Source organism: Ascaphus truei, chromosome 6, assembly GCF_040206685.1.
Source record: "Ascaphus truei isolate aAscTru1 chromosome 6, aAscTru1.hap1, whole genome shotgun sequence".
Lineage (NCBI taxonomy): Eukaryota > Metazoa > Chordata > Amphibia > Anura > Ascaphidae > Ascaphus > Ascaphus truei.
The window spans coordinates 131,409,176-131,437,061 of NC_134488.1; the positions used below are offsets into that span (position 1 = coordinate 131,409,176).

The 27,886-nt window shown below is 46.0% G+C and overlaps 1 protein-coding gene across 1 annotated transcript; it reads left to right on the top strand.

Moving 5' to 3' along the window:
* Positions 1–1,255: 1,255 nt before the first annotated feature.
* On the top strand, positions 1,256–27,282 carry PPP2R1A (protein phosphatase 2 scaffold subunit Aalpha). Its single transcript, XM_075606359.1, has 15 exons — positions 1,256–1,348; positions 7,236–7,326; positions 8,173–8,273; positions 8,727–8,959; positions 9,190–9,337; positions 9,881–10,036; positions 12,195–12,309; positions 15,572–15,642; positions 17,346–17,480; positions 18,315–18,488; positions 19,506–19,566; positions 20,852–21,006; positions 23,121–23,263; positions 26,822–26,913; positions 27,009–27,282. Exons 1-15 carry the CDS (start codon positions 1,271–1,273, stop codon positions 27,023–27,025), a joined length of 1,770 nt encoding a protein of 589 aa, XP_075462474.1. The 5' UTR covers positions 1,256–1,270; the 3' UTR covers positions 27,026–27,282.
* Positions 27,283–27,886: the final 604 nt, after the last annotated feature.

The window sequence follows — 27,886 nt, forward strand, 5'->3', positions numbered from 1 at the left end:
TATTGAGAGGTAAAGATGTTGTTGGGAAAGAGGTGTATACATAATAGTGCAGTGTATGGGCACATGCATAGGTGGAGGAGAGATGAAGAAATGTGGATAGGAGGGGAGTGGGTGTGATGGTGAGGAGGTACCCAGGCCAATAATAAAAAGTATTATGCCCAGCTGGGTGCCCCTGAGCCATATTGGAGTTTGAAGTGTCAGCTCTGCAACCCAGTTATGGCATGTGATCTGTATTTTAATAAAAGATGTGCAGTATAAACAATACAATGTACTAATAGACTTAAACTCAGGAAGGAGGGGCCACCAACCTTCAACAAACCGATACCAGTTGAAAATTAAAATTTATGATGATGATGAAGCGCGACCGTGTTTTGGACAGACAAATCAATTTGTCTTTCAAAACGACGGCGCATCACGTGAAACGGTTCAGCCAATGAGGGATCACAGGTAAGGCCAACATTATACACACTGCGCAAAGATTATACACACCGCGCACTCACTCACGTGAGTGAGGTCACGGCCCGCCTACCTATCGCCTGAAGCACAAATCACATTCGCGCCAGCGACAGGTGCGCGCCACGTGCACGCGCTTCTTTGCGCGGCATGTATAATCTCGGCCTTACCTGTAATCTGCGAGTGGATCTGGGATAACCTTTAACCCCTTCGTGTATTTGTATGTATGTCTTTATTTATATAGCGCCATTAATGTACACAGCGCTTCACAGCTGTAATACCCGTAATAATCATATAAATAACAAATAATACAAAATACACAATGGGAAGAGGTGTGTCAGAAAAAGAAGTGATACTTAGGAGAAAGAGTCCCTGCCCCGAAGAGCTTACAATCTAATTTGCTACAGTTTTGGCAGTGCCCATCTTTCTCTGAGAGAATGTGCCTGCCCCCTCAGAATACCACTGTCTGCCAACATATAGATGAGCATATATTGCCCCGTGTTGTGTTTTTTCTAGTTCCTGGTGATGACATCATTGGGACCTTCACCAAGATGGCTGCTGGCTGCTTCGTGTCAGTGACGTCTTGCAAAAGAGCCCCGAGTTCGGGACGTCTCCTCCCCTTGGTAACGGTCTCCTGGGAACGCGGGACCCCTGCAGCGGCGCGTGCTGGTTCTCTAGTGTGTTATATACGTTGCCAGGGACGACGGCCACTGGAGGCTCGCGTGACGTCAGGCGCGAGGCGGGGCACTCTGCCCCTGCAGGAGCGCCTGGGCGCCCCCGTCCCGCCCCCTCAGACTGTCTGACAGGAAAAAACAAGATGGCGGCCTCTGACGGGGACGATTCTCTGTATCCCATCGCGGTGCTGATCGACGAGTTGCGCAACGAGGACGTGCAGGTGAGGTCTGAATACCCTGGGGGGGAGGCCGACCTCACCCAGCACAGCCCGCACAGTGTCACACTGGAGGTGGGGGTTCGAAGTATCCCCCGCAGCCTGGCCTCTCAGCACTGGGGCCTGCGCCCTGCGGGACTGAAGGGTAGTGGCACCAAAATGTGGGGGTGATGTGGGGCACAGGAGATCTCCGGGGGGGGATGTGAGGCACAGGAGATCTCTGGGGGGGATGTGAGGCACAGGAGATCTCTGGGGGTGATGTGGGGCACAGGAGATCTCCGGGGGGGGTGGATGTGAGGCACAGGAGATCTCGGGGGGGATGTGAGGCACAGGAGATGTCGGGGGGGGGGGGTGTGTGAGGCACAGGAGATCTCTGGGGGGGATGTGAGGCACAGGAGATCTCTGGGGGGGTGGGGGTGATGTGAGGATGTGAGGAACAGGAGATCTCTGAGGGGGATGTGAGGCACAGGAGATCTCTGAGGGGGATGTGAGGCACAGGAGATCTCTGGGGGGGATGTGCGGCACAGGAGATCTCTGGGGGGGAGATCTCTGGGGGGGATGTGCGGCACAGGAGATCTCTGGGGGGGATGTGAGGCACAGGAGATCTCTGGGGGGGATGTGCGGCACAGGAGATCTCTGGGGGGGATGTGAGGCACAGGAGATCTCTGGGGGGGATGTGAGGCACAGGAGATCTCTGGGGGGGATGTGCGGCACAGGAGATCTCTGGGGGGGATGTGCGGCACAGGAGATCTCTGGGGGGAATGTGCGGCACAGGAGATCTCTGGGGGGAATGTGCGGCACAGGAAAAATCTGGGGGGTGATGTGAAGCACAGGAGATCTCTGGGGGGGGATGTGAGGCACGGGATCTCGGGGGGATGTGAGGCACGGGATCTCTGGGGGAGATGTGAGGCACAGGGGATCTCTGGGGGGTGTGTGAGGCACAGGGGATCTCTGGGGGTGTGTGAGGCACAGGGAATCTCTGGGGGTGTGTGAGGCACAGGGGATCTCTGGGGGTGTGTGAGGCACAGGGGATCTCTGGCAGGGTGTGAGGCACAGGGGATCTCTGGGGGTGTGTGAGGCACAGGGGATCTCTGGGGGTGTGTGGGAGCACAGGGGATCTCTGGGGGTGTGTGGGAGCACAGGGGATCTCTGGGGGTGTGTGGGAGCACAGGGGATCTCTGGGGGGGGGGGGGGTGGGAGCACAGGGGATCTCTGGGGGTGTGTGGGAGCACAGGGGATCTCTGGGGGTGTGTGGGAGCACAGGGGATCTCTGGGGGTGTGTGGGAGCACAGGGGATCTCTGGGGGTGTGTGGGAGCACAGGGGATCTCTGGGGGTGTGTGGGAGCACAGGGGATCTCTGGGGGGGTGAGGCACAGGGGATCTCTGGGGGGTGTGTGAGGCACACTGGATCTCGGGGGGGGCCACGTGAGGCGCACTGGATCTCGGGGGGGGGGCCACGTGAGGCGCACTGGATCTCGGGGGGGCCACGTGAGGCGCACTGGATCTCGGGGGGGCGACGTGAGGCGCACTGGATCTCTGGGGGGGTGACGTGAGGCGCACTGGATCTCTGGGGGGGTGACGTGAGGCGCACTGGATCTCGGGGGGGTGACGTGAGGCGCACTGGATCTCTGGGGGGTGACGTGAGGCGCACTGGATCTCGGGGGGTGACGTGAGGCGCACTGGATCTCTGGGGGAGGTGAAGTGAGGCGCACTGGATCTCTGGGGGAGGTGACGTGAGGCACAGGGGATCTCGGGGGATGTGAGGCACAGGGGATCTCTGGGGGGATGTGAGGCACAGGGGATCTCTGGGGGGGATGTGAGGCATAGGGGATCTCTGGGGGTGTGTGAGGCACCGGGGATCTCTGGGTGATGTAAACTTAACATGCCAAAAACAGAGCTGCTCATACTTCCTCCCAAACCTCGCCCTACTACCTACTTCCACATTACTGTTGGAAGTACTATCATTCACCCAGTAGCCCAAACATGCTGCCTAGGGGTCACACTTGACTCCACTCTCACATTCTCTTCTCACATTCAAAACTTGGCGCTTTTTCCTCGCAATATAACAAAGATACGCCCTTTCCTCTGTTACTCGACTGCTAAAACTCTAACTCGGGCCCTCATTCTCTCCCGTTTCGATTACTGTAACCTCCTGCTGTCCGGCCTTCCTGCCTCTCATCTGTCTCCCCTACAATCTATCCTAAACGCTGCTGCCAGAATCACTCTATTTCCGAAATCTGTCTCAGTGTCTCCCCTGCTGAAATCCCTCTCCTGGCTTCCGATCAAATCCCGTATCTCACACTCCATTCTTCTCCTCACTTTTAAAGCCTAAGGCCTCGGACATAGTCATTTTCTCAGTGCGGAGGCGCGCTAAGGCTCAGGGAAAGCAGTGCTTTCCCTGGCCTTACACAGCGCGCCGTCCGTGGGCGGGTCTGGGGGCGGGCCAGTGACGTCACGGAGCTGGTTCGCCCTCATTGGGCGAACCGCTCACGTGACCGGCCCTGCGCTCCGGCGAGCGCCAAATTTGAAAACTTCTTGAGACACACGCTTCCCCAAGCGTGCATGCGCGAGCCCCTGCTAAAGCCGCTCTCATTGCGGCTGCAGAGGCTCAGTGCCGAGTGTGAGCGCGGCTCAGCCTTGCTCACACTACTATGTCCCAGGCCTTACACTCTGCTGCCCTCCTTACATCTCAGCCCTAATTTCTCGCTATGCACCATCCCGACTCTTGCGTTCTGTTCAAGGATGTCTTCTCTCTACCCCCTTTGTATCTAAAGCCCTCTCCTGCCTTAAACCTTTCTCACTGACTGCCCCACACCTCTGGAATGCCCTTCCCCTCAGTACCCGACTAGCACCCTCTCTATCCACCTTTAAGACCCACCTTAAGACACACTTGCTTAAAGAAGCATATGAATAGCACTGTGGCTAATACTGTACACAATACATAAAGCTTGGCCCCCTGCAGACGCACTTACCAGAACTCCCTCCTACTGTCTCTGTACGTTCTCCCTACCTACCAATTAGACTGTAAGCTCCTCGGAGCAGGGACTCCTCTTCCTTAATGTTATGTTTGTCTGAAGCACTTATTCCCATGATCTGTTATTTATATTATATTATTTGTTATTTATATGATTGCCACATGTATTACTGCTGTGAAGCGCTGTGTACATTAATGGCGCTATATAAATAAAGACATACAATGTGAGGCACAGGGGATCTCTGGGGGGTGATGTGAGGCACAGGGGATCTCTGGGGGGTGATGAGGCACAGGGGATCTCTGGGGGGTGATGTGAGGCACAGGGGATCTCTTTGTATCTGGTAGTCACTGATATTTGATTTTTTTTTGCGACGGTCTCCCCTTGCGGCCAATTGGGAGCTTCTCCGTGCCTCTGCCCGTCCCTTTTATGACGTCGCTGGCCTTGCAGCTAGCGATGTCGCCTTTAACTTAATTACAACTATCGCAATGGCGACGGGTGACGTTGCCGGCTGTATAAGCGCAGCCTTAGGGTGGATTTGTTCCTATATAGAACATCTAATTTGCCATAGGTTTTGGATGTCAGGGTATCAATGTGCAACTCAAATGTTTAATGGGAGTCAATCCATATGCCCAAATATTTGAAACTAGTAACAGGAGTTAGGCTAAGGCCCCGCTCCCTCAGTCAGCGCGCCCGCACTGCAGACAGGCGGGGCGCTGACAGACACAGACCGCGGTATGCGGTCTGTGGGGTGCCGCGGGAGGGGGGCGGCGTGGTTTGAGCGGAGGGACCCGCTACTCCCCCCCCCTCCTCCTTCCACAGGTTCAATGTAAAGCCATATTCTTCTAGGGAAATGCAAGAAAATATTACTGCTTGTCCCTAAAGTCCTGCAATCACTCCCCAGCGGGGCACCACCTGAGAGGCAGACCCCTGCACACAGACATTCACATAAAAAGGTTCCCATTTCCTATAGAATCAACACCTTGTCTTCAATGTTACCCGCTACTCCCCCCCCTCCCTCCACGGGCTCGGGCTCCCGGGCTGCAGGAGGGAGCTGCTGCGGGCTGCTGGAAGGTAAGCCGCTCCCTCCCCCTTCCCGCACAAATGCCCTACACACACGCTGACGCTCACACACGCTGACGCTCACACACGCTGACGCTCACACACACACACACACACACACACACACCCCTACCTTGTGTAGGCAGCTGTCTGACAGCTCCCGCTCCCGTCCCCACCGCTGATTGGCTCATCAGCGTGACGCGTCACCGCTTGGGATCACAATTTTCTTGCATCCCCTGGCGGCTGACGCGTGACAGTGCGTAGTGAGCCAGCAGTGAGGGGGGATTCCCCTGCTGGTGGGGAACGCTCACGCGGCCGCCCGTGACGCCGGGCGCAGCGGGTCCCAGCCCTTAGGGTGGTTTTAGCGTTGGTTCTGATCTTGAGCTCCTTCATTGGAAGCTTTAAAAGCCTTGGTCTGAAATGCCATTGTTGCAGTCGTGTCGGTGTTTAGAAACAGTTTGTTTTGGGAAATCCAGTTTTCAGGTCTCAAACTCAGATTGAAGTGCGTGTGTGTATGGAGTTTGTTAAATAACCCCATGTCCATTCCTTGTGGGCCCTTTTAAATACAGGCTAAAAATTGGGTTATTCCGAATAATGCTGGATCAAATGTAAGGTTACGTAATATATTTTTCTGAGTGTATTTGTATGATTGCATTGACATTGTAACACAGGTGCGGCAACTCCAGTCCTCAATTGAGCTAACTGTGCTGAAGCAGGGATATCCTGAAAACCTGACCTGTTGATGGCCCTTGAGCACTGGAGTTGCCCACCCCTGTTGTAACAGCAGAGAAGAGAAGACCTCTTTAAAAGACTCTCGATCACAAGCATGTATAAAATGTAAATAGCTTGGCATCTGTTTTTGCTGAATTATTGGCGTGGGCAGACGACTCAGTATTTTGCGCAGCTCTCTCCCCCGTTCCTGTGCTTATAATTCAAAGGCGTAGGTTTGGGGAAGTGCATGATGCATCTTGCGTTTTCCACAATCTAAGAAAGTCTGTAAATGGAGGTCGTGTGCAATTCTTTTTACTTTGCTTTTTAATTAACAAAGCCTACAATACACTGTTACCAACAAGCCCACAACAAACATAGAAACCGCAGTTAGGCACACCAAAAAAGGTGCTGGAAGCAACAAGATGGGGCGTAACAGTGGGTGCAGCAGCCAACGTTTCGGTCACTTAGAACCTACATTAGATTTTTTGAGTGAATGAAACTGTTCTAGTTCACATAATAAGTACATGTACATGTAATTTCTTATTGTTCCTCATTATAGTGTGCTCTGATAACCCTCCCATTATCCAACACATCCACTGCAGGAACTGCAAATGAGTTGCTTTGTCACTCCTATAAAACCCAGGAAACATGTGTGCCGTAGTTTCCCTGTCCTCTGGTTCACTAGTGCAATTATCCCATTCTTCAGTCATCATCGGTAATATTCATTCATGTTTCACTATGAAACTCCTGGGAAAATAATTACGTTTATCATATTCATCTGTCAGTCTGCTCGGGCTGATGAATAAAGGTCGTTTTATCTCTAATGTTGTTCTCTGGGGTAACGAGAGATTGAAGGCCGCAACACACCTAAGTTAAGCAAACAAACATTTATTACAGTACTTGCATGTTTATAGGCAGCGTTTTGACCTACCAACTAGGGGTCTTATAAAAGTATTTTTCCAGTGTTAGAAACGTGCAAACCAGAGCTGCCATATTTATTCAGGGAACACAGAGGGCATCTTGCTACCAGCAACTCTGAACTATCTATTCCCTACTAAATATCGGGGGTTTTACTACAGGTTATCATTCAGGGCACATTTTTGTACATCCCCAATTGGACTAAATGTAAATGTATTTTCTAATTTCAGCTTCGTCTTAATAGCATTAAAAAGCTTTCCACTATCGCTTTGGCTCTGGGAGTAGAGAGAACGCGTAGTGAGCTCCTGCCATTCCTAACAGGTAAGTCTGTCACACTAGTGGGAGGGACGGGCGCCATGGCACTTATCACTGGGTGAGGTGGATACACTCTGGGACATAAGCACCATGTTACTGTGTCTGGCTTCAGTTTAGGGAAGCAAGTTGATAGCAGTTAGGTTGTCATTCACCCTGCGTGGGACATAGGTTGCATGTAAGAAGCTATATAGTAATTAACACTGGGAACCTTCTGTCTTGTTATTTTATACAGTACATGTTCAGTAATAAAAGTGGATCATAGATATTTTTGTTTCTTTAGTGTGAATGGAACAAAAATGTGTTCAGTTGGCATTTCTGTGATTAACTTAATGCTGCCAAATGGTATCAAAATAATATGTGGCAAAAGGACATGTTGGTGTTTTTCTCTGATAAGCAAGCGTGGGAAGTTTCTCTAACGTTACTTGATCTAGTACACTGAGATCTGGTGCAAATCTAGGGACTGTTGTTAGATTCGTCTCATAAGAATCAGCAAATTCTCCTCCCTGAAATCTGGCCCTGATAATTATTGCCACAACATAAATATTACATGTATGTGTGTATCTGCATATACATTTCTTTTATATGTGTGTATGCAGATGCAATTGTGTATGTATTTGTGACGTGTTTTCTTTATAATTAGTGGGTACTGATTGTGCTAGTTACAGGTGTATGGCCACTAGCTCATAGAGACTCCATTCAGCAATGGTCCTGCTTTCTTGGCAAAATGCTGCAATTATAAACCAGTGGTATACTATACTATTCTATAAATCGTAATCCTAAGGCACCAAAATTGCCACGGTCATGAAGAAAGTCAGTTGGTCTAAATCTGTAATTGCTATTACTACCTTGCAGATACAATCTACGATGAAGATGAGGTGCTTTTGGCGTTGGCTGAGCAGCTGGGAACCTTTACTTCACTGGTCGGGGGGCCAGAGTTTGTTCACTGCTTACTGGTGAGTGTGTCCCAGAGCATGTTTCTCTGGTGTAAATGAGATAAGGCACTGCAAGTGAAGACATACTAGATGCAAATATTTTGGGAATGGGGTTCACATAAAATGTGCCATTGGTACGATTAGCCATTCACTTTGGCTTTTACTGCATGGCTGCAGTCACCCAGCTGTGTGAAGCCCATATGATAGGCTTTGGTACCTAGCACAGTGGAGAAGTTGGGTTACTCTGCAAGTTCCATGTTACCTGTTAGTGATGCATCTCTTCTGTTGCTTTATGGAAATCCTGTCGAAGCTCATGCCGAAGAGGTGTCACTGACTCTTTTCTACCCTGGAGAAAGTTAAACCCTGTGGCAAAAAGCGAGTTGAGGAGTTGTATGTAGAGCTCATTACAGTGGGAAGAACATGATGTTACTTTGTTTGCTGGTTTTTTTGCTAACCATGTGATTTGTCTCTCAGCCACCCCTGGAGAGCCTGGCAACGGTTGAAGAGACGGTGGTGAGAGACAGGGCGGTGGAATCTCTCCGTGCTATCTCTAATGAGCACTCCCCCTCAGACCTAGAGGCTCACTTTGTCCCCTTGGTAAAACGCCTGGCCAGCGGGGACTGGTTCACCTCCCGCACGTCTGCATGCGGACTCTTCAGTGTATGCTATTCCCGCGTCTCCAGCACAGTGAAGGCTGAACTTCGGCAGTAAGTAGAGACGGGATATAGTAATTATAACATATCTGACGCGCATTATTAAATACCCTGCGATCACTTTTACTACCTGAGCTGTATTGTTACCACATTTATAGTCGCTGTTTAATGCAGTGAGAATTTATTGTCAGTTCGCCGCAGGATTTGTGAGTTCACTTCCCTGGGTTCAATGAGAGGATCCAGTGACAGTGATGTATCCTTAAAATCCATGTCCCTGTGTTTAGACATTTCCGTAACCTGTGCTCTGATGACACTCCCATGGTGAGGCGGGCAGCAGCTTCCAAGCTGGGCGAGTTTGCAAAGGTTTTAGAGCTGGAGCACGTGAAGAGCGAAATAATCCCTATGTTTTCCAACCTCGCATCTGACGAGCAGGTAACGGCATTCTTACATTTATCCAATAAGAAGGATTTTAATTAGAGATGAGTTTGAATTTTTCTAATCCGACACCCCCCCAGAGGCTGCAAAATGTAGTAAATAGCATCACGCGAAATGTGGTGCGGATAGCCGAGGTTTGGGGGGTCTGATTGCAGATATTCAAAATGTCCCCCATCTGTAATTTTATGGCCTGATTCTAGGACCGAAATGTCGGTAGTACGGCTGTTTTTTTACTGAATTTAGTCAAATTGATTTTTTGATAGTGGCCCGCTTTCTGATATTTTCATCTGTAATTTTAACACTGGCTCTAGCAAACTGTGCAAATAAATACATAGCACTTACTAGAAAGTAATTACGTTGTTTTGTAATCATTTCTTTTATTTTTTATCATGTCACGCAACAATCTTCCAGTAGATAGCTCCATGGAAGTGCTTTTGTTGTAATAGCAGAGACCTTGAGACTGACTTGCTCATGGTCACAGTGAACGTGCGTTCTCCCGTGAAACGGTGTGGTAGCCATGATCTGTGCTTGTATTGCCAGGACTCTGTGCGCCTGCTGGCAGTGGAAGCCTGTGTGAACATCGCCCAGCTTCTACCCCAAGAAGAGCTGGAGCCTCTGGTGATGCCCACACTGCGCCAGGCAACAGAGGACAAGTCTTGGCGTGTGCGTTACATGGTGGCAGACAAGTTCACAGAGGTAATAACAGTGTGTGGTGTGGCAAAATGAATTATTGACAGTATTTTGCTGCATAGTGTTAATTGTATCCTTCAGTTGTTCCGAACACGCTCTAATTAGCCTGTAACGTTTGCTACAAAGGAAAATACAAGGGATTCGGAGCATGTAGTGCAATGGTGGGCAACAAGCGGCCCAAAAGGGCACCACCCTTCCGTACAGAAGAGTCGCGATGTTGCTGGCGTGGATGTGCGGCCTGTTTGAGGGCTCGGGTATATAATAATAATAGCATGTTCTTGTATAGCGCTGCTAGTTGTACGCAGCGCTTTACAGAGACATTTTGCAGGCACAGGTCCCTGCCCCGTGGAGCTTACAATCTATGTTTTTGGTGCCTGAGACACAGGGAGATAAAGTGACTTGCCCAAGGTCACAAGGAGCCGACACCGGGAATTGAATCCGGTTCCCCTGCTTCAAACTCCGTGCCGGTCAGTGTCTTTACTCACTGAGCCACTCCTTCTCATGTTGCTTACCGCTGATGGAGACTGACAGTTGTTGTTGGGAGAATAACATGTGGATTCCTCCTTACTGTATTCCCACATTAACCACTATTCGATAAGCTGTGAAGTTATCGGGCTTTGTGCGCTAGGGCCGGTATTGCAGCTTACAGAATAAGGGCCGTAGTCTGTAACTCACGCAGGCTTCGTTTTCCATGCATTTTCTCCATTAAGGTAACCAGTGTGATATTAACCCTTCACTGCCAGATCTCCCTTCAACATTGCAGCCCACTTTGACAATGAAGAGGTTCAGACCCTGGATATGATGTTATTGTTCGGTGTAATAGTGTTACTTTGCCATTTCACCAAAGAAGGTGCAGCGCCAACCAACATTTTCTCAACCAGTTGTCCTTACTTTCATTTTCTTATCCGGACACCAGAACTTCCCTGTAAAATTCACCCCTGGTTATTTATTTTGCCCGAGAGGAATGGCCTAAACTTTTTTTTTTTTTGCCCTTGTAATTTACTAAAGCGTGGTATAAAATGCAGCCCTGATCACTGCAAGGTTGGAATTGCTTTGGGGTTTTTGTTAAGTAACCTAGTGTCGAAGTGCTATAAATTGTCTTCAGTTCTGAAATAACCCATGGTGGAGAGTGTTAATGTCTGTTTGACATTGTTGGCATATTCTGTGTATGTTTTACATATGGCACTGAACGTTTAATGCATCGACAAAGGAGAGAATTATATAGAGGAAGCTCACTCGAACTGTATACATTATTTGGAAGAGGGTGTTGCATAGGAGGTAAAATAATATTAAAGTGTACCTGGAAGGATTCACAGAGAAGACATCCTGTATATGGTGCACACCACTGCTCAATGAGTATCAAATAGTCTAAATTATGATACATTGATAGAATGTAAAACGTAATATTTAATGCTTCAAAGTTTAATATAAAGGGGGAAAAATATCTCTACAAAAAAAAACCCATACATCACACTAGGGTGAAAAAAGTTAAAGTGGTAACCACTTCAGAGTTAATAGTCTGATAATAGTGGGAAGTCTGTGGATTGAGGGGGAGTTTTACTCAGGCGGGTGCTGTCTCCTGAGTGAGAAAAACCCCCCCGAAAAAATAGATGTGTGGTATACACAGTATGTTCTAATATAAAGGCAGCTCAACCCCTGCAATGAAGCTATCCAGAAAAAATGTAGTCGATCCTGGTATCGATAGATATCTTGCGAGGGCTCTCTGGTATAATTATGTTCCCTGTGTACATTCGCACAGTATATAGTACTGAAGAGAGATTGGGCTATTTTGGGATTAGGGGCAGCAGAGAGGAAGAGTTTACAATGGGTGATGTCACCCTATGAAACCGGCTAAGTCACATTCTAAGGCTTAGTAGCCTACGAGTCAAAATACCCTCGTTGAGGAAGGATATCTGATGTTTGTGGGGCTATAACTGGCGTTCAGCAGAACCGCCGCTGGCATCTGTTTCCTTCTTGCTCCCTTTATACTTTGACCTCGTGTGGTCCGACCTCTTAAGTATGACGTCAGGTGCACCCGACTACCGATGTACATTTCGCTGTAAAAACAACTTCTTCCAGGGTGAGGCTGTTAAAAGCAACAGTGCATCGTTTATATTTTCAGGCAGTTTATTTTCTAATTTCTTACCCCATATTACTACCCCAGCTCCAGAAAGCCGTTGGCCCCGAAATTACCAAGACGGACCTGGTTCCTGCTTTCCAGAATTTAATGAAGGACTGTGAGGCGGAGGTGCGTGCTGCTGCCTCCCACAAGGTCAAAGGTAAGAGCCGTAGGAAGCTGGAAACATTGGGAGGTTCTAGGTTTGGCATGGACAAGCCACGGGTGCTGCAAATGGAGAGTTATTTCCAGATGGAGGGATCCACCAGTTCCCCAGATAGTTAAAGTTTTCGATGCTGGTCTGCGCCCCCCCCCCCCCCTCCCCACCCACCCACCCCTTTCTGTGGAAACCAACTGGTAGTCAAAGCATGTGCCAATAGGAAACCGTTGCTGCTTTCTATCCGATGACCAGGGACACCATCTTTAAAACAGCAGGAACTGCACGACACTAAGTATCTCAGGACCTGGTGTAGGGGAGGTACAAATGATGGCATCAGCTCCAGGTTCAATCACTAATAAAAGAAAATACAAATACCTTAATTTGGTGGGATTGATGCTTTTAAATGGGGGCGTACGTACGTACAATTTAAAAAAAAAAGTTTTTTACGTGTAAATAAATAATCCCACAGAAGTCAGGAGCTGACCCTAGCTGCAGCCTCTTGCACATTGTGCAGTGTACGAAGCCTCCTTCCGATGGCAGGTTAATGTAGGGAACTGGTGGAGGTTATTTGAAAGGGTGAAATAATTAGTTGGCTGTGGTCCCTCACAGGCTTCCCCTGTATTTATTTATCCAGCTGCCGGGGGGGGGGGGGGGGATAGGGTGGAGGGGGCGGCACAATGTCCATAACGTTCTCGGCATGGCACAAATTCTGGATCAGGTACTGTTCCAAGAACGTGCATCGGGCAGTGAAAAGGTTTCAGGGCAACACCCGATATCATTGTGAACTTCATTTCAAACCCCCAATAGCCACTGACACATTCTGAGTTTATTCAGATGTTGAGATTTTGGGGGCGATCCGTACCCAATAATATTGTATTCCCTCCCCCCCTCACCCATCTCTCCCCCCTCCAGGGTGGTAGGAGATTGGTGCTGATCGTGCACAGCCCCATAAAGACGAGCGGAGGCCAGTTGCCCTGGGCTTGCACTTTTATACGTCATTAGGGCAGTGAAAGGGTTAATAACCCTGCCTCGCGCCTAATTATTTGAGCAGATCTATGACACAAAGCTGCATGTGATATCACATCACTTATATGTTCATTCGCTTCCTCGCACGCAGATATTACAGAACGGCAGATCCTGGCTGCGATCTGATTCCTGCTTTTCATTATCTGTCTATCACGTTTGGTTTGTAACTTGTGTGGTTATGTGTCCTTTAGTTTCCTCTATTAAAGACAGTCGGGCATATTTACTTAATGGTGCTATTCCATAAGAGTTTAATAAAGTGTCCTCCAGAGCTGGAAGCGGTCTCATGGCATAGCCCCACTTAGTAAATATGGCCCAGTATCGCATGTCCTGTATTATTAATTTGCTGTTCGATATTGGAGGAACTTTTCCCCCCGAACATCTGAGCCCCATGATCTCTTTGAATGGCTATTTTAAAATCTAGGCTTAAAACTCCCACGTGCTCCCAGAAAAGCGCAGGAAGTAATAAGTGCTGAACGTAATGCTGACAGTCGCAGGGTGATTAGGTTATTAAGCCATGTTCCATAGCACAGTGTGACGTCCGGATCCTCCTACAGAGTGTTCCCAATGTCTTTCCATGGTCTGAAGGCTGTAATTACACCGTGTATGTCTCGTCAGAGACACCCACTTATTACAGCCGGACTGATCTGTTACTGGAAATACAACCTGTGATAAGTAGGCAAGGTGAATAATACCAGGAAGTACAAATGAATCCGAGGTTACTGCCGTTAACGCTACATGTTATTACCGCAAGTTTTACCACGGTCGCCATTGAAAACAATAACGTGTTTCATCTCCTGAGCACACTCACTATTTACCGTATTATTTCTTGCGTTATTCCCCGTTAATAGGGGTAATAATGTCTGCTACATCTGTATAACTGAACAAGCTGTTGTCGTTCTGGGAATAAGAGCAGAACTCGTAGGAGCGGTTTTTAGATTGAAAGCGCAAACAGAAAATCTCTTGGATAACCGGACCAAAAAAAGAAAGTTCTGGACATAATGAGCTGCCGTGATATAAATGCAGGTCATATTTATTCCACAACATTAAAACATATCACCTGGCCAGTATATATATATATAATTGCAACAGCGAGCCGACTTTTTTATGGGCACCTGATGAAGGGGGAGGGAGCCGCGTCCAAGACCGCCGTACAATACTTTGTCTGCTTTTTAGCTTGTGATGTGTTTAGCTAACTGAAGAGTGCCATGTTGTGTAATAGACAGTGTTCGACAAACCTATACATTTGCTCGCCCCGGGCGAGTGGATTTAACCCCTGGGCGAGTAAATATTGGCCCAAGCAGCACACGTTTGGTACTAGGTGGCGAGTAGATTTTTTTGTGTGGCGAGTAGATTTTTTGGTGATTTGTCAACCACTGGTAATAGAGATTACCTGCCTTTTAGAAGAGTGCCGACTGCTACATTATATGTACAGGTGTTGCAGGCGTTATTGCACCTGCGGGAGTGTTGGCCGCGCCCATCTTTCCTCCCACGGCTAATGCTTTTATAACGGCAGTAGCTCCCGCCCATGTGTTGCAGCGAGAGCAATAATGGCCGCTACATCTGTATATGAGGGCCCTATGCACCACTTCATTGAAACTCACGAAAACCCTACATTGGGGAGTGCTTATCCTAAAAAAAAAAAATGTCATTGATGAAAAGAGCCAGACGTAGAGTTTTCTAGCGAAGGAAAGGAGTTGAGCACATTTCATCTGATTGGTCGGTTCAAACTCCCGAGTTTTGTACTACTATATTTTTTTATTTTTGTTTTCGCCTCTTCACCCAGGGTGAGTATAGGCGACTTCCATGGAAATTTGTCTCCATTGTTTGCGGTCTTGGGCTAGAGTTGTTAGGTGGTATAACCAGTCTTCATTAAATGTTCTTCGGCTAAGGTTGAAAGGGGCATAACCAGGTCCTCAGCTTCTCGCTTAAAGTATCTCAATGTTGTAAGCCTAACGCCACCCTTCGGCTCTTTCCATGTCGGACCAGGTTCAGCCATTAGGGTTATTCTTGGAATTCTATGTGTCGGCATCCGCAATGTGTGGCCTAACCAACGCCACCGTCTGTGGTCTATAATGGCCGACACATTTTCGGAAACGTTGCATTTTCGTCGAATTTCATCATGAACTACTGTATATATGTCTAGTTTTGGGCGCTCTTGGCACACTAGTTTCTCCATGTTTGCTGTATAAACTTCTTTACCGGCTCTGACCCAAGATCTTGTGATTCTGCTCTTTTCTAGAATTCTGCGAGAACCTGTCTGCTGACTGTCGGGAGAATGTGATAATGACGCAGATCTTGCCTTGTGTCAAGGTATTTCATATATTACATGCCGGTTAATACTGTAGGTGCTAGGTGTTTGTAGGACAAATTTATCAGGGCTTGCACATATATTTCACAGCAACATTAAGATTATCTATTCCAGAAACAGAAAAAATATCAATAAATGTGTATACAGTCTATGGGCTGGATTCATTATTGTCCCCTACTCATTATACATTTGCACTGTTATCGGCTGAAAACTCCCACCGACTTCAATAGACGTTTTTGTCTGGTGACACTGATTGGTGTTGGGTATGTTTAGGCAGAGCCGAGGAACATGTAAGAACAGTTTTTGATGTTGGGGGCAGAATGTTAGATTGACGCCTTTTCATATCTGCCAGATTTGTTTTTCTCCAATAGAAGGGGAAAAGAATGACCGAGTGACAGAATGTGACACATCTCATAATCTATTGTAATATGGCACCATGTAATTCCTCCCCAACTTCTCCTACTGATACTTCCCGAGTTGCAAGCTTGGTCAGGCCAGACAAAATGGGAAAAAGGTGCTTTAATACATGGGTGCAGGGTGAAAATGACCTGGGTTTGCTCCAAAATTGTGTGTGTGTGTGTGTGTGTGTGTGTGTGTGTGTGTGTGTGTGTGTGTGTGTGTCAGAGAAGTCACTGAAGCAAGTAAGAAAGTGGCCTCCATATGAATTTCAGCAAGGGAATTCAAAGGGCTGTTCAACACATTTCATTCTGTAAAGATCGGAATAAATGGCACAGAACTACAAGACGTCAGACTATGTTTACCTACGCCAGCAACTAACAATGGATAGGAACCTTTTGAATGAAACCATGAAGATGGGATGGATGCATTTGAAATAAATTAACAATCTTTCAAGAGAACCTTCCTCTGTCTGAAGAGGACAATTTTCTACCAGTGTATCCTGCCCGTGTTCACTTATGGATGTGATAATTGGACCCTAAATCTGAAGATAATTCAGAAGATTTTGACAACCCAAAGAAGTATGGAGGAATGTATGCTGGGTACTACCCGAAGAGGCAGGAAAAATAATTAATGGGTTCCAAACCAATCACAAGGGTGAAGAAATGAAAAGGTCAGTGGGCCGGACATACCGCACGAAGAAATGAACACCGGGAAAAGATGGCACTCGACTCCAAAGATATCAAAAGATGACGACCAAAAGTAAGAAATCGGAAAAAATTGTTGGAGCAAAATGAATGCAAGGCTTGTAACCGCCATACCTTTCAGATAATTGGCGAGGCCTTTATCCAGCAGTGAGCCAACACGGGCTAATTATGTGTGTGTACATGTGCAGGGCTCTCCCGGAACGCATGGAAAATAGGGGCTGACTCGTGGAAATGAAATACCGTGTCTGCTCTTTGGCAGAGAGCTGTCTATCACCGCTCTGCTTCCTGAAGTTGCAGCCCATTAAGTGATTCATAGCACTGTGCAGTGCATTGTGGGGTGCGACTTTGGGAAGCAGAGCGGTGATTTACAGCTCTGCTTTTGAAGAGTTTCTGCAGTAGCTGCAGTATTTCCTGCACCGGCACCTGTGGTCGGCGAGTGGACCTGTGCGGGTAAGTAATATTTTTAGAGCTGTGTGTATATATAACATATATGTAGACCACTTTTTTTTTCAAATTAAAACAAAAGTTGAGGATTGAATTTCCGAGGGCGCTTGAAAACTGGGCTCTTTCTCATTCTCTTTAACTGGTTTCTCCATAATTAGGAGCTTGTTTCCGATGCCAATCAACATGTGAAATCTGCCCTGGCTTCTGTCATCATGGGTCTGTCACCTATTCTTGGGAAGGACAACACCATTGAACATCTCCTTCCCCTATTCCTGGCGCAGCTGAAGGACGAGGTGAGTGTATCGCGGTCTCTTCTGAAGCAGTGTTACACGCTTGGGGTGGATAGAGTTTTTGAAATGTTCATAGAACGAGAAATGTGACACCTATTCAGCCATGTTTTGGTATTCCTAAAAATGTACTGCTGCCTTTAGGCAAACATTTATTTAGTTACTGACACTTGCTAGCATCCTATCTTTGTTGCAAGAAGAGGAGCTATTCAGCTGAGGGGGGAGGCAAGTCTTGCCAATGTGGTGATACAGGACATTTTGTGTTTTTTAGTACATCAAACAGCAGTCCGTCTCGGTTTCAGCAGTGTTTATAAATCCTAACTCCATTCCTACATCACTCCAATTCGTTAGACATGAACTGAAGTTGGAAAATGACAAAGAAGAAAAGCCCACATACACTGCAATGATCAGCAGAGGTTTATGCAACGAGAGGGCTGAAGTCAGAACTCCTTGTAACGCTACAGGAGATTTTTCTGGTCGCAGGGTGTTGACCAGACATGGAGATATTCAGAAGCTCCTGTCTTGAATGTACAAGATGTTATGATAAGTGTACAAGACCTGGGCCCTTATTAAATGTTCTGTGACACAGCTTCCCAGTGTGAGGAGGAGAGATCTGCTCCACTCACAGGAATGTATAGACAACGACTCCCCACACATTGAGTAAGGACCTTGGGGTGCGGTTTCACACCCAGCCTTTGGGCCGTGGAGTAAACACATATTTGATGACAAGCAGAAGATGTCACTTTTTGGGATAGAGGGCAGGTCTATTGCCTGCACGTTTCTGTGTTCAGAGCTGCATTATGCTAACCGGCCTATTAATGAAGTGTCTCTCTCTGCCAGTGTCCCGAGGTGCGACTGAACATAATCTCCAACCTGGACTGTGTGAACGAAGTTATTGGTATCCGGCAGCTTTCCCAGTCACTTCTCCCTGCCATTGTGGAGCTGGCAGAAGATGCTAAGTGGCGTGTGCGGTTGGCTATTATCGAGTACATGCCTCTCCTTGCTGGGCAGCTGGTACGTGCCCCTATTACTACCATCCACAGTAGAGAGCTGTCGGGTTTGCTACCCATGTATGTATGTATGTATGTATGTATGTATGTATGTATGTATGTATGTGCACACACCATTGTTTCAACCTTTTTGCGCCTCCTCAGTGTGACACTAGTTTACTGGCTTTACAATGTGAAGCTGGAAGTGGCTACAGCCAGACATAAACATATCCAATAAGTATCGTAATCTTATGCTGGGCTGTATACGCTATCCAGGTTGTTTTCAACCATGTAAGAACAATGCATACAAACAAACAACGTGTGTCTAGCTTGTATACTGTTAGTCATTGACAGGTTGCATGGCTTGTACGGTATTTCTGCATATTTTTATATTTATACACATACATATCTTCTGAATTCTGACTTTATTTGGAAATAATCTGCACTGAAAAGAGCAACAAAAAAAGACATTTTCTAGAATAAGATTTCACTTTTGGCCGTTTGAAAACAAAAAAGTTTCCGGTTTCCCTTCCTTTGGCGGAAATATTTGAGTGATGCAAAACGCAGACTAATATAGCTGGTACCAGTTATTACCAGATTCTGGGTGTGCAGCAGCAGGTCCCATTGGTTAGCTGCAGTTTCTCACTTCTCCACCAGAGGGGGATTTTTTTAATTCCTTGGGAAACCAATATTTTAAGCGACAGTCCAGTGTTTATTTATACAATATGTGTGTGTGTATATATATATGTGTGTGTATATATTTATTACATACATACATATACACACACGTGTGTGTGTAGAGATATAGAGATAAATATGTTCAAACAGGAAATGCTCAGGGGGCAAGCTACTAACATTATGTAAACATCCTATTAAACCTCTATGGGCTTCTGCTGGTGTGGGGTGGGATTACTGCTTAAAAAGGGGCAGATGTGTTTGCGAACTCAGCTGAAACTATAAATCATCAATATAAAGCAATACTATCAATATAAAGCAATACTGTTTTGATTTGGCCCCAACTATTACTTTCTTACCTTGGCAGGGTGTGGAGTTCTTTGATGAGAAGTTGAACTCTCTGTGCATGGCATGGCTGGTGGATCATGGTAAGAGCCATAACTTATCTCTGTACGTCTTGGGTTAGAAGTGCCAAACCCATAACAACTATTCAGCGACATAAGACATAATGGGCCATAAAACTGCCCCTCCCTGCTGCAGGTGACCGTGACACAGCCTTGTGAGAAATGGCCCATCAGGGGAGAGATGTGAATGGGGACAGTTGCAGTTCGCTAAATGTAATGCACATTTTTGGGGGAAATTTTCCTAAAAGCTACAATTGATTTTAAAATGGGCTAAATGTTGCCATTTTTACTGACATTTCATGAAAATTTGGAAATTGCTAAATTTTAATCCATTTTAATTCTAAATCACCCAGCAACGCTTTGTGTGAAATTGGGCGTGTTTATTTAGCAAAAAAATACTAATTGTGCTGAATTTTCTAATGAGTCACACGTATCTACCCATCAGACTCGTCCTTAAGCAATCAAACAGTGACTGCCACAGACAGGAGTGACCGCATGGAAAACTGGGATCCTAGAGCTGGGACCAGCATTATTTAGCACGTTGTTTGTAAATCTCCGAACAGCCAATTGGGTTTTCCCACTGGTATTCTGCTTTCTTTGCCGGGACGATCTTTACAGACCACACAGGTCCCTTTTATGTGGTGCTGGAGTCTTGCATGATCTTGAAAGCTATTCTGTTTATTTGCAGCGCTAAACCTTGTAAATGAAAGGCTATAATCTTGGGACGCCGTTATGTTTTGCGTTATGCCATAATTCAGAATAAAATGGGCAAGAGGAAATTGTGGGATTGAAATCCAGTGAAATGATGTATAGCGGTATCGCTGTCCGTACTTAATTTAAACAAACATTTTTGAGATGTTAGATTTTATCGTTTCTGCAACTATTCTTATCTTTATTATTCTTTTATTATTAAATCGGTAGCATTTTGCTTGTGTATTTTTCTTTACATGATTAAATGCTAATTATATAATTTATATGGGAACCTGGAAAAAGAGCAGAAGATTCATTATGTTTAAGCGTGCCTTGGGTTTCTTTCCATGTTTTTGATAAATACTTTTTGTGTGTGATTGCTGTCAACTTTGAAAGGAAGTGGAACAGTTTATTGGAAAATGCTTGTAATAATATTCTTTTATAAAGAAGACAAACCTCGTACGCCGGAGACTTCATTGTGTCGTCAAATCATTGTGCAACTGAAGCCAACATGTTCTCACCGGTCATCGTTAATAACGCTTGTGAAATGTTGCTTGTGCTTGTACCACTTTCAGAGACCTTGCCATTTTCAGCATCCAAATCTGTGTTTCTCCTGCAGTTTATGCCATCCGTGAGGCCGCAACGAGCAACCTGAAGAAGCTAGTGGAGAAGTTTGGCAAAGAATGGGCACAGGCCACCATCATCCCCAAAGTGCTGGCCATGTCCAATGATCCCAACTACCTGCACAGAATGACCACGCTGTTCTGCATCAATGTAAGTGAACGTCCTTCTTGCTGATTGCATTCTCCGTTTGTTGGAAAGCTCCGGAATTAGTGAGCCCAGATCAGGGCATTGTAAACTATCTTACCACTGGCTAAACCATCAAGTAATCCCATTTCCCCATCATAATAAAGGTGGGTTTATATTTCAAAGTGAAGCAATTGCAATAAACTGCGGCAGAGGCATCATACAAAGAAATCCTATTACTTTCTGTGGGAATCCTTTGTTTGATGCTTATGGTACAGTTTACCTGTCCCAGAATAGTTTTACTTCTGCATTATTACAGTACATCGACCCAATAGTGCTTTCCGGAGTTTTTCTAACAGCACTTCCACCTTTGTGTTTCCGCAACGGTGTATTGAAGAAGATTTAGTAGGAGATCTTGATTAATTTTTGGCTCTTAAAATAAAAAAATCTACATACTTTTTTTAATTGTGTTCTTCATTTTGTTAAATACGCTTAGATATTTAAATATTGGTAATGTATTTTCCATTATCGTTATGTTCATTATACATACATTTGTCTTTACTCATTGGACCTCCTGGTCCTCACTGCATGATCAACGCTGTTTATCTTAAACAGAACTTCCCATCTTCCTTCCCACTAATCCCATCCCTGCAGCCGAAAATTTCCAATAAACATTCACGATTCCGCCATTGTCGCAATTCCCCAAACCCTGTTGCCTAAGAACGATGTTTGATGTCTCCCTCTTCTTTATTCCACAAATGCTGCCGCTCACTACGTCTTGCCGCTTCCACCACTGTAATATTGCCAGTATCTGTCCCTTTCTCACCCCAGTTATCCAAAATCTTAATCCACACCACCGTAATCTCCCTCATGCTGATCACTCCCCTCTCTCGTCTGCCCCCTTCCATTCCATTGTAAAGGCTCATCCGTTCAGGGTAAATTCCTTCACAGGCTTCCAGTGTCGCTCACAATCAAATGTAAACCATTTTCTCTCTCCACAATGATCCATGATCTCCTCTCCTCTCATAACCTTCTCCAACCCCAAGATGTGACACACACCTGTGGGATTCCCTGAAACATTGCTCTCCCCCCAACGTTTCACCTGTACTTATGACCTGCAATCTAACTTCATGGAGGTTTATGCATCATCCTCCTGATACCATCAAACCTCTCCGCTGCCTCTGCCGTAATACCGATCGTATGTTACAGCGTTAAGAGCGTCTCCGCTGCCTCTGCCGTAATACCGATCACATGTTACAGCGTTAAGAGCGTCTACGCTGCCTCTGCCGTAATACCGATCGTATGTTACAGCATTAAGAGCGTTTCCGCTGCCTCTGCCGTAATACCGATCGTATGTTACAGCGGTAAGAGCGTCTACGCTGCCGTAATACCGATCGTATGTTACAGCGGTAAGAGCGTCTACGCTGCCGTAATACCGATCGTATGTTACAGCGGTAAGAGCGTCTCCGCTGCCTGCTTCGTGGCAAGCAGTTTTTAGAAACATGCCGACCTTCCTCTCCCACTTTACCTTATGTTTCCACTCTCCCGTCCTTTTAGTTACACAATATGTAACCCGGCCCTCCTTACACACTGTACCAGGGTATAATATTGTCATTTTGTTATGCTTTTCACACTCTGATTGTACCACACTACAGAATATGTTGGCATGTTATAAATACATGCTAATAATAATTATTATTTTTCTCACACGTGTTAGCTAGTCGAGGAGGGGTCTAGCACCGGAGGGGTTACCCTGTAGCTAAGCAAAGGAATGGAAGCAGGCACACGGTCTTTCTAAAGGTGCAGTTTATTGTGCCACCAAAGGTCCAACGTTTCGGCAAATAGATTGCCTTTATCAAGGAGAGGGCCCTCTCCTTGATAAAGGCAATCTATTTGCCGAAATGTTGGACCTTTGGTGGCACAATAAACTGCACCTTTAGAAAGACCGTGTGCCTGCTTCCATTCCTTTGCTCAAGTACCTCTGGGATGTCTGGACCTCCCTGGATACAGCGCTCCGGCAGATAAGTACCCCCCTCCAGCACCTACCAGCAGTGTGCATGTGCTTCTACATATGACTGTTACCCTGTAGCTAACCTTGTTATGGTTACCCTGTAGCTAACCTTGTTATGGTTACCCCGCAGGTTCTCTCAGAGGTTTGTGGACAGGACATTACCACCAAGCACATGCTCCCCACAGTCGTGCGGATGGCCGGTGACGCCGTGGCGAATGTGCGCTTTAACGTGGCCAAGTCCCTACAGAAGATAGGGCCCATACTGGAAAACGGGTAAAAAGCAATCGAGGTCGGTCAGAAAGATGGGGGACAAAGTTCCAGCAAAAACGTGAACGATTTCATAGTGCAACGGGGTCTGTTTTTCTATTGTGTTTGAGATTAAAACTGCAGTGTCAAAAAGCTCGTAGAAATGACAGAAATCAAAGGCAATATTCAGTTTAGTGTATTTATTTCCACTTCTTAAATTGGCAGATTCAGCATTAAAGCGTGTACTGAATTCTTATTGCTATGAGAGGAAATGGTCGCACACCAGAATGGGCAAAGAAATCTGTGGAAATATATATTGCAAAATTTTGGCCTTCAGGTTAAAGGCTTAAAAGGTTTGTTAGAATGCATCACGAAGACTGGTCATTGTGAAATCCCTTAATATCCTTCCTGGCATGTATTGTACTTGGAAACCAGATTTACTTATAGATCTTTATCTTTCCTGCTTAAAATAATTGCTATATATATATATAATAATATAATAATATATATATATATTCTCGCAGCGCCAGAATGAGTTTTTATCAGAGCATCTGTTTGTAACGATGTTCTCACAGCCCCACTGATTATGCTGCAATTACAGCTCAATAAATCTTCCATTTAGAAGGATTTCAACATCATCCAAATATTTTTATTGCTCCAGTGTGTTCAGTGGATGGGGAATCCTGGTCATAAATCCATCCCTTTTCTATAAATATCTCACAGCCTTAACACTTCCATTCAAGTGGGAGCAAGCAAACCCTCTGTGGCCGTGTGTCTTTCTCTCTTTATCCCCCCAACCCCTGGTTTTTATGTGTGTATTTCTTAGGGGTTTGTTCTATATTGTGAAAGAGCACAACCGTGACCCCTCGTTTGAGTCAGTGGGGGGTTTCTGCCCCATGGTCTCACAGTGCCTCTTTTAAGGGAGGGGTCAATAATGGATGAGGGGGAGATAAAGTGAGAGTATAAGGGAGGTAGTTTTCTGATGGGGTGTAAGAAACCCCAGGTCATTAGCCTATTTTGTTGTGTCAGAGCATTGTCATTTTGAGTTGAAGTGTTTTCAGTTCTTGATGGCTTTTAAACATCCCTTGGTGGATCTGGAGTGTTAAATCGATGCTGGGATGATCTGGCTGTGAGAAGCGGTCCCACTGGAGTGCACTATCTTTCTTCTTCATGTGCTATTGAGTGTTTGTGCAGGTTCATTCTGGTTTGAAGTTTTTTGCAAAAGACCACTGGTCTCAGAAGGACAAGAACAGAGAAAGGACCCCGTAATCTAGCACTCTATGTATTGATGAATATATTAAAATAAAGTGATACATAAAACTAACACACAAAACGACTCTAATAATTATAGGTAATAGGAGTGGAACCAAATCAGTAAATGATAATATAATATTTAGTCACCATAATTGTTAGGGTATAGTGTCCAGGTACCGACAGAATAAAATCCTATTCTGTCCCTACAAGATGTAATAGGCTTATTTAGATACCCAAGTAATTTGCAACTCTTAGGATTCTTCTTAGTATCCAAACACATATACTGATTTGAATAATACAGATGCTCCTACAGCAGCTCAAAGGGATAATAATGTCCCAAATGTAGCGAACTGTATTAATTGTGGATAGAATTGCTACTGGTGATGTTGGCTCCTAAATGCGCCTTTCTCATAAAAAGAGACTGAATGGGCACTAATATTAAATAAATGATTGGTAATTTACTCCTAGCCTATATTAAAATTCTGAATTGCTTTAATAGCTCATAGTGGTGCACACCCTTTCCCAATTGAATGGGATCTTTGTGAAATAATATAGCATCTTATTGTATGTGTTTATAATATTGTCACAATAAATAATTGTATTATAATGAAACAATGCTGTATTGTGCAATGCTCAGTGTTTAGTATTGACGACTGGTTTAAATAGAGGAGCCTAATATGTCGTCACCCCTGTTTGTTGAGTACCACCAGGGTTAATTAACAAACATTTAACACTGGTTGAAATGCTGTGTTGTTCAAGCACAGCAAGCCTAGTAACAGTAAGCTGCTCAGTAGTTCTCTAAAGATTCATATATGATAATGACGCCACAGTAAGGGGTTTGATAAAAGGTACAGAACCCCTGTTATAGGTATTACTGTAAAAGCACAACTAAAAAGTCTTGCTGTTTTTGAGTAATGGTATAACTGTTGCATGTTTGAAGGAAGAGGGGAAGGTACCAGAGTAGAGGGAGGAGTTACAAATGTCTGCGAGCATAGGGATTATAGTAGGAGCAAGGGGTTTTAGGAGATTGGAGGGAATAGGGCCAAGAGGGCTTGTGGTAGAGGGGGAAGAGGAGATCAGCAGCGACACATCCTCTTCTGAGACAGTGGAAAAAGAGTCAAGGAAGGCAGGTGGAGAGTTAGGAAGAGGTGTAGGATGGGGGGAGGAAAGAGAGGGGATGTTCTGACGTATGGATTCCACCTTTTCCTTAAAATAGTCAGCAAAGTCCTGAAGTGAGATGGAGGAAGAGGAGGAGGCAGGTGGTTTGAGTAGAGAGTTAAAGGCAGAGAAGAATCGGCGTGGGTTAGACTTATGAGTGTTGATTAGTGAAGAAAAGTAGGTTTGTTTAGCCTGAGAGGGCAGAGTTGAAACAGGATAGCATAAATTTGTAGTGAAGTAAGTCTGTGAGTGTGAGAGATTTCCTTCAGAGGCGTTCAGAGGAACGAGTGGAGGAACGCAGCATGCGCGTGTGGGAATTTTGCTAGGGTCTGAGGTTAGAAGGGCGGGGACGGCAGAGAGAAAGCGGAAAGTGGAATCCAAATGCTGGTAGGTTAATAAAGCGCAGGTTTCTGCAGAAACGAGGGGAAGCTGGAGATGGAGAAGGGGAGACGCGAGATAGAGAAGATGAGGTGATGGTCAGAGAGAGGAAAGGGGGAAATGGAAAAATCGGAGAGAATTTTTTTTAGTGAAAACCATGTCTAGGTAGTGGCCATCTTTGTGGGTGCTAGCTGCAGTCGACTGTTGAAGGCCAAAAGAAGAGGTTAGAGAGAGAAAGCGGGAAGCCCAAGGGAGAGAGGGGTCATCAATGTGGCAGTTGAAGTCCCCAAGGAGAAGAACAGGGGTATCTGAGGAGAGAAAGAAAGAGAGCCAGGATTCAAAGTGAGAGAAAGGCAGAAGGGGATGAGTAGAGGTAGGTGGGCGATAGATGACCGCCACGTGGACAGGGAGAGAGAAGATCTGGAGAATTTGAGCCTCAGAGGAAAGAAAAGCAAGTGAGGGAGGAATAGGAAGGATTCGGTAACGGCAGAGAGAGGAGGATCCCCACGCCTCCACCCCTGCCATCAGGGCGTGGAGTGTGGGAGAAGGAAAAGTCACCATAGGAGAGGGCAGCTTCCAGCGCAGAGTCAGACTGAGTGAGCCAGGTCTCAGTTATAGCAAAGAGGAGCAGAGAGTGAGAGAGAAAGAAGTCATGCACAGACGCGGTTCTGTAAGTCACTGTGTTCCCCTTCATCCCCGGCATGTTGTGGTACTATACAGGCGGTTCTGTAAGTCACTGAAGCGTGTGGGTTCTGGCTGTCGAGCTTAATTCGTGTCTGTTCACTGTCCCTTCAGCACCCTGCAGAATGAAGTGAAACCCGTGCTGGAGAAGTTGACCCAAGACCAAGATGTGGATGTGAAGTACTTTGCACAGGAAGCACTTTCAGGTATATAGTGGTGCTCATGTTAGCGCTGAAAATATCCGCTCTCTCTGAAAAACAGAAATTCAAACCTCCGTTGTGTCCTATTTGTCCTCTCCTAGTGCTGGCTTTGGCATGAGGACATCCGTTATCAGACGCCTGCGGTGACTCGCCGCTCTCACCAGGGCGCCAGGTCTCCCTGCACGACTCCCTGCTGGTGTTTTTTTATGATATCCTGGCTAAACACCAAAACCACCTCTGGTTCGACCCTGTTCAGTGGCGTCTCGTTTCTTCACCCTCTCCTCCCACAGCCTTCTGGATCCCTTCCTGTCCTTCCTCTCTAGTGCTGAACACTATTAACAATAAATTGTTACCGGCTGTGGCTTTCTTCCCCAACGTTGTTTTTATGTCCGGGGGGTATATGTTCAATGAGCTGCTCATTTTGTAACCCAAGTCACTGAGCAGTGGTTTTGATTAGCCCGAGTATATTGGGAAGAAGAGGAGGAGGAGGAGGAGATGCAGCAGCCGCCTGCGTGGAATATAACTTCTGGATCAACACACGTATTTCTGTACCATGGTGTTCAGAACCTGCCATAATGTTAGCTGAGAGAAGAAGCTGTCCCTTTAACAACTCATTCACACATTACAGTGTAAAAAGAATAAGAATAATAATCCAAACATACTAAATGATTGTCGTATTGTAGTAACTTGGAGGGCTGCTCTAGTAGCATTAGTCCAGGTGTTACAGGTTCTGATACGTTTTAATGGATCAACAAGTGAGGTCGAAATCAATACACAGTAGATTCAGGTGAGTTTTTGAGGCATTCCAAATTTCTTATCAAATATCGTAGGAAATAGAAGTGGTGTAGAAGGCTCGTACTTAAATACATTTATTTAGACATCTCTTCTACTTCATGAAACTGTCTCGAGCTGCGGCCTTTCCGTTGTAGTAGCTCAGTCACTACACCATGTCTTTAATAATTAAACTGGTAAAGTAGTT